Raw genomic sequence first — 14,196 nt, 5'->3', positions numbered from 1 at the left:
ACTAAATGGGCATATACTTACCGGCATCACCACCACCATCATCATCCCACAATCACCATTATCAATCTCACCATCACCATCACCACCACCATCATCCCCACCATCACCATCACCATCACCACCATCAACCTCACCACCACCATCATCATCATCATCAAGTCATCATCATCTCCATGGTTACTATCACCATCATCAACCTCATAATCACCATCACCATCATCATCCTCACCATCACCATCATCATCCTCACCATCACCATCATCACCATCACCACCATTAACAGCAGCAGCAGCATTACCACTTACTAGCTTGGCTGCTATAGAGGGGCCACTTTCAGGTGGTACTAAGAAATAATCGTTTTAATTGTTCCAAATGTTAAATATATCCCAACACTCCTCTCAGACTGTCACTTGATTATACAGACAGCTGAACTGTGAGTGAGCTAGCCGAGGGAGTGGGCACATTCTCTGCATCATCTCATGAATCCTTACAGTGCCTTGGTGAAGAAGGTATTCATGTCCCCATTTTACAGATGGTAAAACTGAGGTTCAAGAAGGTCAAGCAATTTTCTCAAGTTTACACAGCTAGTTAAGCCCTGGAGCCAGGGCTAAAACCTACACCAAGACGCTACCCTGAGACTTTGGCTGGGGATTGTCCTGCTCATTGGAACTGTCCCATCTAATCCCAACCGTGCCACTGGCTCCACTCTTGCCATACGACTCTAAAATCCATTCTATAGTCCACTGTGTTATGCATTTTGACAAACACGCATTGATTTTTTGCTTTTTAAACTTTTGACACAGTGTCTTCAGATAGATAATCTCACTTGATTGCTACACCCCTACCTGTGTTTTCAGTGTCTTTAACAAGGAAACCAATGTCTTCCACTTGGAAGACCCACGAGCCCCCTCAGTGGTCTCCTTTCCCCTACTCTTGGCCTCTCCAGTCATTCCCACAGCAGACAGGGAAATTGTTCTAAAGCACAGATCTGATCAAGTCACCACTTGCCTAAAACCTTCAATGGCTCCCATTGCCCTCTGGAGAGAGCCAAAACTCATTGCTTTTTGAGACAGACTCAGATGATTCTTGAAACTAATAATTTGCTAATGGAAAACCAGCCAAATGAATGGCCTTATCTCTTAGCTGAAGTACCCAGGTTGTGGGTTTAGGCTGTGGGCACAGATGGGGGAGTGCCGGCTGACACCTGTCTCTTGTACTAGTTCCAGCCTGAGGGAATGGGCTATGACCAGGGTTTGGCCAAAGCCCAGAATTGCAGCTTCATCAGTGGCATTTGCTCTGGATGGGGAGCACTAAGGAAGGGACTTGGGGTGGGGTGGGGCGGAGGAAGGAGCTGGCAGGGCTACGGGAAGAGAGGGAGGCAGGAAGAGACTGGCATTTTCTGAGCAGGGAGGAAGGTAGGGGAAAAGCAGAGGTGGCCCAAGCAGGCACGGGGAACGTTTGCTGGGAGTGTGGAAAGTGATCGTCTCGTGATCTCCTGGTGGACTCTTCAGCAAAACACTCACGACTGGCTTTTAGAGCTGGGGTTGTGGTTTCAAAGGGCTCTAAGGCCTGCCAAGGGGTCTGGAGTGACAGCAGAGTGTTTGTAGAAGGGGAGGTGTGTGGTTACTGAGGGCTCTTCCCCTCTGATCGCTGATGGGGCTCCAAGCCCCTCCTACCTGGCTGTTCAACTTGTTTCGAAGCGCAGACTCAATTTTTTTGTGGAAGAGTTGGATCAGCCACCTAAAGATGGACAAGAAGGGACATAGATGAGGCTTTCCGGTTGGATTCAAAAGGCTGCCTTATCTTAAAAGCTTTCTTCCTTTCTAGAAATAGAAATTGGCACCCTTGCCCCTGAGCTCTAACTGCACAGACTCCATCAGACACTTCTCCTCGAGTTAGTGACCTGTTGATGGGGTTATCTCCTGAATCCCTGCGTGGCTGGGCCCCTGCCACCATCTCATTCCTCACCAGTCCCCTCCCTCGCTGCACACCAGCCATACGGGCCTGCCATGACCTCTGTCCGGTGCGTCCTCCCACCACCGACCCTTTGCATGTACTGTTCCCTCTGCTTAAAACACCCCCATCCCCAACACCTCCCTAATGACGCCTACATATCAGCTCCAATGTCCTTTCATCAAGGAAGAATTGGCCTGCCCCTTGACGGGGTGGGAGTCTTCCGTTCTATGCGTTCATAGAAGTTAGTACCTCTTTTTCTTAGTTCTCATCTCCTTTTGTAACTCTGCATGAGCCATTCATGCAATGCCTTGGTTAATGCTTGTCTTCCCCACTGGGCTGAAAACTTTAAGAGAACAGGACTGTGCAGCTGAGTCTGGGTCAAATAGACCTGGACTTGAAAACTCGTTAGCTGTAGCAACGTAAGTTATGATCTACGTCTCTGTGCCTTGGTTTTCTCGCCTGAAAATGGGGTAATAATAGACTGACCTCACGGAGTCACGGCGTGGCTTGAATGAGATAATGAGTGTGCTCAAATCAGTGCTTGGCACGGTCAGCCTCTGACCAGTATGAGCTCTTCCTAAGTTTTCATTGGTCACTCCTGTTTCCTGGCCATGTTACACAAGCCTGGCGCAGAGCTGATTCTCGCTAGATATTTGTTGGTGGATGGATAGATAAATGCCTACAGATTTGTGATGAGGATACGGTTTAGTGCATATGTAAAGTGCTTAGTATGAGCCTGGGACATAGTAAGTGCTCAGTGAAGTCTGCTGAATGAATATGGAATGAACAAATGAAGCCTTGAGAAAGACACAGTGTCTGCTTCATCTGTGCGCCTCGGGCTCCCATACCATGCCGGAGGCCTCTAAGCAAGGCCTGGCATGCAGGTGGCACACAGGGATGATTAAGAGAGTTCTTCTTTAGGCCCCTCCTCCCAGCCGCAGCCCCGGGAGTCCGTACCCCACTTTGCTGTTTGAGATGTGCACGTGGACGCTGCTGATGTGGCTGCTGCAGCTGGAGCAGGTGACGGTGGGCTTGCCTGACGTCAGGTTACCGCCCAGCTTCAGATCAGCCGAAATGGACATGCCTTCTACACTCAGGTCAAACCTGCCGCTCGTTTTTCTGAAGAAAAGCAAAGAGGAACGTGGGACACATCCTTTCTTCCCACTGCCATTCAAACTTTACCGCAGCACGGGAAGGCGGGTTTTGCTACGATCCCCACTCCAGGTGAGGAGGTGGAGTTCAGAGAGAAGAGGCACCTTGCCCAAGGTCACACAGCAGCCGAGTGGGAGAGTCAGGATTCCCACCTGAACTCTGAACTCATGTCTGCCTGGCAGAAACCTGCTGTTAATCATTGCCTCAGCCTCCACCCCTGCCGGGTGGCTTTGGGCATGCTTCTCACCTCTCTGAGGTTCCATTTCCTCCCTCAAACCCTGGATCAGCAGTTGGACACCAGGGTGTGTGTCTCAGCCTTGCTACTAAAAAGCTGGCTATTTGGGGCTAATGGCTTTCATTAATTAAAACCTCATTAATTCAGTAATGAGGTTAAGGACTCCTCCTTCAGGGATAAAATGAGTTTTGGATAAGACAGTGGACATTCTGTTATTTTTGTGTGTGATTGATCAATAAGGGAAAAGATAGATGCAAAAGAGCCCAGGGAGAGAATTTAGCAATTCTTACTGTGGGGAGGAGACACACCCAGCAGTTCTTATAAGGGCGGACAGACTCACGCCCCTTTCATTTGCCAGGGAGGTTACTCCTCCATTTTCCTCCCTAGATTCCCCAGAAAGGAGACGTTGCTAAAGCGATGGTCAGTCTGAACCACTATTGCCAGTGGGCAGGGTAGCTGTGGGGAGAGCCCAGGATTTGGATTTGGAGTTGTCGTTTGGATTATTTGCCCCCATTTTTCACCCTCCCCTTCATCCGTACACCTGCCATTGCCTATCATGGCAGGGTTCGGGGGGCGGTGCCTTTGCTTGCTCTTGACTTTGGGCTTGGCAGTGTGAAATGATTTGGCCGGTGGTATAAAGTTCTGAGCCTGGGCCTTAAGAGGACCTGTGTGTTCCTGCTTTCCCTTTTTGCACCTCTACTATCACAAAGAATATGCTCTGCATAACCCACTGGTCCGAGGAGGAGGAGGAGACACAGGTGGAGGCAAGCCGCCTCTGCTAAGCCCAACCCAGCTCAGCTGAGCCCCAGCCGACACACAGATACGTAAGTGATGGTATCTGATTGTTGTTTCAAGCCACAGAGGTTGGGACGGTTTGTTACACAGCAATGGCTAACTGATGAACAGAATAAACTAAAGGTTCCACTTAGCTTTCCACCTAAGCCACAGGCACCAACTCAGCCTTGCCACTATGAGATGTGGATACATGCTCAGCTATTAACCAAGGGTTATGTCGAATCTTCTCATGTGAAGAATTTCCTGAGGAATGCTGTGGCAACAGGTGGTGATGGGCAAGCAAAAATTGGGCATTCCAGAGACCCCGACTCTCTAATCCCGTCCAAATATCACCAAGAGTGCACCCAACAAACCACAAGCACAGAAACGCACAAGAAACTTTTGCGTGCCTTCCACTTCCCACTGATCTTGATATTGGCGTTGCTGATGGAGAACTTAAGGCCTACGTTGGGCACCATTCTTATCTGGGAACTGGGAAGCTGGAATTCACGGATGTCCATGCTGCAAAGGAGAAATGTGAATTTCATATAATTTCATACAATCCTAGGTGCCCACATGAGGACTTGGTTAATGATTCATGCAGACTCTTCTCCCACCACCAAGTCCTTCAGCCCATCCATTCCAGGAGAAGCCCAAAACTGAGACAGCAGCCTTGGCAAATGTGTAGGCAGCTGGAGTGGCTTAGGTTTTGAAATCAGACAAAACCTGCATTTAAATCCTGCTCTTTGAGATACTATTGGGTTACCTGGGCATGTCATTTAATTACCCCAAGCCTCAGTTTCCTCATCTGTAAAATGGGTACAATGATCTCTATCTTGCAGGGTGTGTGACACTCAGTGAAGATAAAATGGAGGCCCTTTATCTGGAAGCTCTGTACAGGAGAGCTCTGCATAGCTCTGTCTTGTTTCATTCCTGCGCCCCAGAGCCTGCTGTGTCAGATATACAGTGGGTGTTCAAAATACCTGGGAATAAATGGGTGTATAAAACTTTGTAGAGGACTTTTATGGGTTTTCTGCTCAGCACACAGCCCCCTTCCTGTGATAACAGAACTGCTAGATTACTTCGGGGGAGCCTCTCCCCACATCTGTTCCATGCCACTCCAAAGAAAGTTGACCTCACGTCCATCTTTAGGGGGTGAAGGTTGTGACTTAGACTTGGCCAAGTACTGTATTTCATTCTCTGGCCACAGTGATTGGAGTTTTACTATGTTGCCCAGCTGGTTTCGAACTCCTGGGCTCAGGGCTGTGTGCGTAACCTAAGGTGGGTCAGTCAGAGTGAGTCTTAGGGCCTTTGAATTGCAAGGAGATCTAGAGAGATTTGCTGGTGGCCGTCTTGCCGCTAGAGGGGACACTCTGCCTGCAAATTAGGCCTGTCTAAGGAAGTGATGCTGAGAGGTGGCAAGAGAGAAATGGGGCCCAGTGACATGTGAGCCTGTCTCAAGCTGAACCTGAAGCCAGACTCTTCCGAGGACTCTCTGGCCACGTGAACCAATACAGTCTTCCTTAAGCCATTTTGGATAAGATTTTCTGTCCTTGAAAACTTGCAAATTCTAATTGATATGTGGCACAGAGTTTTGGGGTTCGTGACACATTTCCTAGAAGTCACGGTTTCTGTGGCTTCCTCCATGCTCAGCTTGGAGGTTGCTTCCCTTTGGGATGACGTAAACACATGCTTTGGGATAAGAAAGTCTGTGAGTTGAGGGGTCTGTGGCTCTATGTTCTAGCTCCTGGTGGCCCCAGGACACCACAAGTCCTGCAAATTGAGGATTGAGCTCGGACAGGCCTCACCTGTAGAAGCTATAATGCCCTTTGCCAAGATGCTTGATCTTAAAGCTTCCTGAGTAGTCAGGAATCTTGATCCTCTCCAGCTCCTTCTGCAGCGCGGCTGTCCCCTGCTGGGTGGCTAAAGGGAGAAGGCAGGGGTGACAGTCAGAGGCACAGGCTGGAGCAGGGGACAGAGGGGCGGGACAGGCTCTGGACCCTAGGCCCCCGTTCATAGCATGGAGAGTGGCACTGGAAGGGTCAAAACCAGGGATCAATTAAGGTTTCCTAGAAAAGGCCGGATAGTAAACTGACCCTTTATGGGAACCATACTGCCTCTGTCACAAATTCTCAGCTTCGCCATTACTATACAATACAGCCATGTGCCTGCATTCCAATAACACTTTGTTCGTTGGCATTGAAATGTGAATTTCATATCATTTTCACATGTTGTGAGATAGTATTTCTTTTGTTGTTGTTTTGAGAGAGGGTCTCTCTGTGTCGCCCAGGCTGGAGTGCGGAGGCGCGATCACGGCTCACTGCAGCCTCGACCCGCTGGGGTCAGGTGATTCACTCACCTCAGCCTCCCTAGCAGCTGGGATCACAAGTGTTTGCCACCACACTAGGCTAATTTTTTTAAAAAAGGTTTTGCAGAGATCTGGAGTTTCACTATGTTGCCCAGCTGGTTTTGAACTCCTGGGCTCAAGTGATCCTCTCACCTCAGCCTCCCAAAGTGCTGGAGTTACAGACATGAGCCACCATGGCTGGCCCTTTTGATTTTTTCCTGTCATTTAAAGATATTAAAAACATTCTTTATAACTCAATCAAGACAGTCGCAGGTGGGCAAAAAAAAAAAGCCCCCTTCTTGGCTCATGGGGCATACAAAAACTGAGGGCTGTAGTTTGCTGACCCCTGGTCTAAAATATCACCCCTGAAACACCCAGTTATGCACCCTACTAGTATTTGTTGGATACTTAATTGTTATTTGCTCTGTGCTGCACCTCCACAGATGCCCCACCTCTCTGGGTTTGGGACTGTCTCCCCAGGGCCTTTGCACATGCTATTCCTGCTCTCTAGGAAGCTCTGCCTCCCATCTTCACCTGGTCAGCTTCTAGTCAGCTCATTCATCACTTCCTCTGGGAACCCTCCCTGGCCCAGCAGATCAGAGCAACATCCTGTGTTATTCTCATGATGCTGTGGACGGTTTCTCCAGAGCCCCTGTTACCATTTGTAATTATACATTTATTCACTTGACTCTGACTAATGTCTCTCCCCTACTGCATGTAAGCCCTCTGAGGTCAGCGGCAATCTGTTTTATTTACTAATGTGCCCCTTACATTACCATTGTGCCTGACACTTCCAAGGCACTTAAGATTTGTTAGATGAGGCCGGGCATGGTGGCTCACGCCTGTAATCCCAGCACTTTGGAAGACCAAGGTGGGTGGATCACTTTAGGTCAAGAGTTCCAGACCAGCCTGGCCAGCATGGTGAAAACCTGTCTCTATTAAAAATATAAAAAATTAGCTGGGTATGATGGTGCACGCCTATAATCTCGCACTTTGGAAGGCCAAGGCAGGTGGATCACTTTAGGTCAAGAGTTCCAGACCAGCCTGGCCAGCATGGTGAAAACCTGTCTTTACTAAAAATACAAAAAATTAGCTGGGCGTGATGGCATGCACCTGTAATCCTAGCTACTTGGGAGGCTGAGGCAGGAGAATCGCTTGAACCCTGGAGGCGGAGGTTGCAGTGAGCTGCGATGGTACCACTGCACTGCAGTCTGGGTGACAGAGTGAGACTGTCTCAAAACAAAACAAAAAAAGGTTAGATGAATAAATAATGCCCCAATGGCAGGAATTCTACCATCAGTTATGATGTGGCTAATAGCATCAAAGAACCATTTAAAAGGCAGACACATTAACTGAAAAGGAGGAAGTATTAAGATGAGGAAGCCCAGATGTTGTGTTTTCTCAGAGCCAGTTAGGAAATAATAATACCAATGAAATGTATCGAGCTTTACTCTGTGCCAAGCACTGTTCCAGGCTCTGTCCATGTATGAACTTGTACAATCCTAGGAAGTAGATCTTGTCACTACCCCCATTTCACAGGTAAGGAAGCTGAGGCGACTTGCTAGGGGCCACACAGCTGACAAGGGGCAGAATTTGAACGCAGCCCTTCTGGTCCCTGAGCCCATGCCCTAGAGAAGGCTTTCTGGGAGTTCAAAAGTAAATGACATGCAACTGGTCACCGTGTGAGGGAAAGGAAAACGTGAGGTGGTCAGGATCTGTAAGTTGACAGGGGCCAGGCCTTGAAGGCTCTCGAATGCCATGCCAAAGGATCAGGATAGCTTCTGAAGGCAGTAGGGAGCCACAGATAGTGTGAGCAAGGGGAGGACATGAACAGAGTTGCTGCATTTCAGAAAACTTACTCTGATTGTCACATGTGGCCTGGGTAGAAGGGGAAACTGAGGCTGCTATGATGGGGCATGAAGACCTCTGAACTTAAAGACCCTGACTGAGCCTCTGCTCCCAGAAAGCCTTCAGGACCATACTCCTTCTTCCTAGCTCTTCTGTCTTCTGTGGTCTTCTGTCTGCCCCCTAGGGTTCAGAGATGAACTGCGTGGGGTGGGGTGGGAATTCAAGGATGGGATACCAGGTCCTCCTGAGTCCTGTCTGTTTCCCACCAGCTGGTGAGGCTCTGCCTTCCCCTTGGTCTGATTCCTCTGGGGCTGGGTATCACCCACTGCTCTGCAGGTCATCTCTCTGCCACCAGGAGGCAGCATTGAGCAACCCCATGCTGGGGCATCAGGCAAGACCAGAGCTCAAATTCAGGCTGCCCACTTCTGGCTTGTAAATGTTGATAGCAGCAGTTTGTCTTACACAAAGCCGAAGTGAGGGCAAATGAGATTGTGTGTGTAAAGTTCCTAGCTCAGTGCTTGGCACAGGTTAGAGCAGGTCAGCAGGGGTGTTTCATGCCTTTCTCTCCTCTGCCTGGGCCTGGGTGAGTGGTCTGGGAAGGGACCCTCTCTGTGTCACCCAGCAGAGCTCTGTGCACAGTATGGCCGCCAGCCCCTGAACTGGGGAGAGCACAAGGTTGGGGCGGTCCTCGCACACTCTCTCCCGACCCTGCTCAGCCTCCTCAGTATCGAGAGGCAAATGGTAAGGCTGAGAACTGGCTTTGGAAAGAAGAGAAACGCTTAGAAGTCCAAGATGGAGGCTGCATAGAGGGAAGAAGGGAACCATGAGGACCCTCAGGGGTCTGAGCACTGGACTTGGAGTCCTCTAGACCAGAGTTCCAATCCCAGCTCTGCCATCCCAGCCCTGCGATCTTAGGCAACTCGCTTTGCCTCAGTTTCTTCATATATAAAATGGGGGCAAGGGGAGCTGCCTTGAGCAGCTATGAGCATGTCAGGTACTGGATCTAAAGGGCTGCACACAGTAGATGCTCAATAAGTGCTCCTCAGGGGTGGAGAGGAGGGAAGGGAGGTATCCAATTACCGTAGTCCAGGCCCTTCTGGGAGATCCTGACCACGACACCAGGGTTGATGGCTGCTGCCACAGCTGTGCCCACGGCGACCAGCACCAGCAGGGAGGCCCATCTCGGCGCGTTGCAAGGGCCCCTGGCCATGTCCTCCCCTGTCCTCCAGAGCTGCCAAAACCTCAAGGCCTTGGAGCGGAACCAGGGAGCTATAAAGGAGTCGGCTGGGGAAATGCAAGTCAGTAGAATGTGGAAAGGAGGAAGGAACCTGGCGAGGGTGGGAGAGAGGGAGGGCGGCTGTGGTTTCCCATCGTGGTTAGGGCCCCACGGGCGGGGAGCAGTGCAGCCTGGGAGGCTTGCATGTGCAGGTGGGCGTGCATGTGTGTGCACGGGCATGCATGTGTGTATGTGTGCGTGTAGACTGGTTCCCCTCCCTAAGCGCCCCATCCCCCGCTCTGTGCCCTCACCCAATCCCCCCACCTAAGGACTCCCTTGAAGCTGGGTGGCACGGACATAAGGATTCATATTTTTCTTTCTACTTTTGATTTTTTGTATTTTTGATAGTAAAAGAAGAGAAATGTATAGTACCTTCCCTCTCTGGATTGTGGTGAAGATAAAATGAGCTTGAAACCACATAAAGCATTTAGCACAGTTCTTGTGCAAAATAAGCATCCGAATGCTAGCTATTAATGTTACCCTGATTTCAAAAGTAATCCCCCTTCCTTGGCTAAAATTTGAGAAAGAAACAAGAGAATACAAATTACATATCATTCCCTCTTCCAGAGATAAGCCAACGTGTACTTTAGAGTATTTCTTTTCTCCCTCTCGTTTTGGTCAGCACAGGTAGGGAGTCCATGTTTGTCTGTTAACAAACAAGGGATCACCTGGTCAGTTCTGTAAAGGAGGGACCATGCAGCGAATGTTCCTCTCCAGCATTAAATATTTCATTGCTTCCCCACCCCACAGCTTTCTTATCCAAGTGTCTGTTTTTGTACATTTCTACTTCTTCCTTTGGCAGATGTAGAACCTGAGGCTTCACCAGGGGAAGTGCTCTTCCCACAGTAACTCAGCAAGCTGCTAGCAGAGTGAGGATCAAAACACAGCCCTCCAGATGCATCCCACACCAGCCCGAATCCCTCAGCGCCTTGGGAGTTGGGCGGATGTAGACACTCCCCACCGCCAACCCAGCTTTCCAGACAGGTCCCTGTCTGCTCAGCCCCTGCCCCTCCCTCTGCAGCAGCCTCAGGCCTTGGGTGGGCAGGAACCCCACAGGGCAGCCTGCTCCATCTCCATGGTGATGAGAGGAGGGGCGGGGCTGCAGAGGGGGCAGCCGGCTTCTCTCCCGCTGGGTCCTCATCAGCCCCCTGGCGCCCTGTCTCCCCGACTTTGGATTTTATGAAAGTCTAATGAAGTCGGCTGAGCCCAGAGGACATGAGACCTTCTGAAGTTTTCTTCTTTTTTTTTCTTAAAAGTTTTTTTCTTCCTCTCTTCTTTCAGTTCTAAAAGAGTCTCCCCTCCTCCTTTCATATGCAGCAACTAGAATTCTTCTGGCTGGATTCAGAATGAAAGCAGTGGCCGTGTGTGAAGCATCCACTGTGTGCCAGATGCTACACACGCATCATCTCCAAGCCAAAAAACGACCCTGAGAGAGGGTTGATTCTTCCCCAGTCTGTTTTATGATTACTATAGAGATGGGGTCTCACTATGTTGTCCAGGCTGGCCTTGAACTCATGGGCTCAAGTGATCCTCCTGCCTCCATCTCCCAAAGTGTTGGGATTACAGGCTGAGCCACACCACGCCTGGCCTCTTCCCCATTCTGGAGAAAAGAAAACTGAGACGCAGCAATCACATCACCGACATGGCCATCCTCCTTTAGTGGAGAAAATGTTTTCCCTTCCCTGAAGCAGGTGCCGGGAGGATTCATTACTGTAGGCCCTCGCCCCAGCTCTCCCTGTTTCCAAGTGACCTGAGCCCCAGACTCAGATGTCTGCTTCTGCACCAGGAAGATTGCTCTAAGTAGCAGCCGGAACACACAGATTGATGACTTGTCACAAAATTAGATTTTTGAAGGATTGTGTTGCACATTTTGAACACTTCCAGCTCTTAGTTACCCAAAGTTTCTGAGTTCCCCAAGGCCCAGGTAGATGTGGTATTGGTGAGGATGTCAGTTAGGAAAGGAACATTAAGATGAAATCACATGACAAGGACCTACCTTGCTATAAAATTAGAATTTTTTTTTTTTTGAGACAGAATTTTGCTCTTGTTGCCCAGGCTGGAGTGCAATGGCGTGATCTTGGCTCACCACAACCTCTGCCTCCAGGGTTCAAGCAATTCTTCTGCCTCAGCCTCCCAAGTAGCTGGGATTACAGGCATGTGCTACCACGCCTGGCTAATTTTGTATTTTTAGTAGAGATAGGGTTTCTCCATGTTGGTCAGGCTGGTCTCTAATTCCTGACCTCAGGTGATCCACCTGCCTCGGCCTAGCAAAGTAAAATTAGAATCTTAAAACAAGCTGATGGCCAGGTGTGGTGGCTCATGCCTGTAAACTCAGCACTTTGGGAGGCCAAGGCAGCTGGATCACTTGAGGCCAGAGTTAGAGACCAGCCAGGCCAACATGGTGAAACCCCTTCTCTACTAAAAATACAAAAATTAGTCAGGTGTGGTGGTGGGCACCTGTAATCCCAGCTACTCAGAAGGCCAAGGCACGAGGATCGCTTGAACCGAGGAGGCAGAGGTTGCAGTAAGTTGAGATCGTGCCACTGCACTCCAGGCTGGGTGATATAGCAAGACCTTATTCCCCAACTACCCCCACCCAAAAAAAAAAAACAAACCCAGCCGGCAGGTTTCTAAACAAGCAACCCCACTGGCCTGCCGGATGTCTCATGGCCTGCCGGATGTCTCATGCCCAGCCAAATCTAGATGAGCCCATCAGTGACTTTCCACAGCTTCCTATTCGGCACTGCTGGTGACCATGGAGCTGCCCTCTGCTCCAGATCTGACCCTCCATCCTGTATCAGTGACAGTGTCTTCAACCCAAGTATCAGAAACTACTAACTCACATTGCTTCAACAATAAACAAATCTATTATTGCAGAGAGGAAGTCCAGAGGGAGGACAGGTTTGAGCTTCTGATTGATTCAGCAACTGACAGACATCTACATGATCACCTCTCTCTCTCTCTGCTCTCCCATCCCTGTGTCTCAGATTTGCCCTCACACTGGCTTCTTTCATAGTTGCAAGGTGGCTGCAGCAGCTCCAGCCATCCCATCTAAACAGATGCTTCCCCAAATATCCTTTCCTCTTCCTCCTCCTCCTGCTTTTTGTTTTTTCTTTTTCCTAAAATCATTATAAAATATTTCAAACCTATAGACAAGAATAGACCACCTAGGTTTATAAAACCTCAGCATCATGCCGTATTTGCTTCCTAGAGTTTCTTTTAGTTCTAGCAATTTTGATACATGTATAGCTGTGTGTAACCAGGACCACAGTCAGGATATAGAAGAATCCTGTCATCCCCCAGAACTCTCTCCTGCTATTTCAATTTGACACAGTTTAAGTCATAGGGAAAATGTATTATTCTCAGTAGAAATTCACAGATGGGGATGGATCAAGAGCTGGTCAGTTCAAGGGCTGGTTCTGTCTGTCTATTTTCCTGCTCTCTGTCCTTAGGCTGTTGACTTTTTCCAGAAGAAAGTGAATCGGATTTAGAGCCAGTCAGGCCTGGGTTTATCGTCCCAGCCATGCTACCCTGCTCTGTGAGCCTGGCCAGGTTCCTCCACCTTTCCAAAATTTGGGTTCCTCATTTAAAGATGAGGAAACAGTGCTCATCACGGGTGGTCGGGTTATCCTGAGGGTGAATCGATTCGCACAGAGAAGATGCTCAGTAAATAATCACAAGTCAACCTTCATCACTAGCTGGCCAGGGAGCCCTAGAGCCCCCAGGAAAACACACAGGGTCACCTCAAACTGAGCTCTCGGCCCTCTGGCCTCTGGGTTTGGACTGGATAGGTGAAAACACAGAGGAATCTGTGGCTTACCTGGCCTCCGTGAGCCTTCCACTCTGCCAGGGGCTGCCAGGAGAAGCAGTCACTCCTGACCTTCTGAGAGCCCAACAGCGCAGCAAGGCTGTTAAGGGCGTGGTTTGGAACCTGACAAACCTGGGACCAGATCCCAGCTCTGCCACTTCCTTGCTGTGTGAATGTGAGCTTGCTGCTGAACCTGTTTCCTTGTCCCCACACTCCCTCCTCAGGCACGGGTCCTTCGGTTCTTTCATTAGATCCAGATGCTCAGGTTTAACGTGAAGTCACCCCCGCTGCCACCTGAGGCCCCGTAAAGCTCTCCCTCCCTGCAGTGCTGATTCTCCAGTCCTTTCCCTCCCTCACCCACCAGGGTCCCCCTTCCTCCATGTGTCCAGCTTCCAGACTATGCTACCAGCCATTCTTTGATCCTGAGTGGGGGATGCAGGTGAAGGAGGGGCTCATGGTAGATGCTGGACGGGGAAGGGGAGGAGAGGAGCAGGCTCTCCTGGAGATCCGGCCTCAAGGTACAATATAGAAAAGACAATCAGGCCAGCACAGTGGGAACCTGAAGTGGGCAGATCGCTTGAGTCCAGGAGTTTGAGATCAGCCTGGGTAACACGTCAAAACCCTGTCTCTACAAAAAATACAAAAATTAGCTGGCATGGTGGCCCACACCTGTAGTCCCAGCTGCTTGGGAGGTTAAGGTGGGAGGATCACTTGAGCCTGGATAGTGGAGGTTTCAGTGAGCCGTGATCTGCACTCTAGCCTCGGTGACAGAGTGAAACTCTGTCTCAAAAAAAAAAAAA

At 49.7% G+C, this 14,196-nt stretch overlaps 1 protein-coding gene across 5 annotated transcripts in view; it reads right to left on the bottom strand.

The window, feature by feature from the left end:
• Nucleotides 1–13,485, bottom strand: part of BPI (bactericidal permeability increasing protein) — a 39,499-nt gene extending 26,014 nt beyond the window's left edge. For 4 of the 5 annotated variants that reach the window (XM_064382429.1, XM_064382430.1, XM_021665758.2 and 1 more), the window contains exons 1-6: nt 13,409–13,485; nt 9,393–9,596; nt 5,926–6,040; nt 4,511–4,639; nt 2,914–3,075; nt 1,677–1,740 (exon numbers count right to left, since the gene is read on the bottom strand). In XM_064382429.1, coding sequence (XP_064238499.1) covers nt 1,677–1,740; nt 2,914–3,075; nt 4,511–4,639; nt 5,926–6,040; nt 9,393–9,522 — 600 coding nt within the window. In that variant the 5' untranslated portion in view covers nt 9,523–9,596; nt 13,409–13,485. The remainder of the gene's footprint in view (nt 1–1,676; nt 1,741–2,913; nt 3,076–4,510; nt 4,640–5,925; nt 6,041–9,392; nt 9,597–13,408) is intronic. The other variant, XM_064382431.1, reaches the window with a different exon arrangement.
• Nucleotides 13,486–14,196: the final 711 nt, after the last annotated feature.

The sequence above is a fragment of the Aotus nancymaae genome, unplaced genomic scaffold (assembly GCF_030222135.1).
Source record: "Aotus nancymaae isolate 86718 unplaced genomic scaffold, 86718_ANA_hifiasm-v0.15.2.pri h1tg000029l, whole genome shotgun sequence".
NCBI lineage: Eukaryota > Metazoa > Chordata > Mammalia > Primates > Aotidae > Aotus > Aotus nancymaae.
This window is presented reverse-complemented; position numbering and strand designations above follow the sequence as displayed.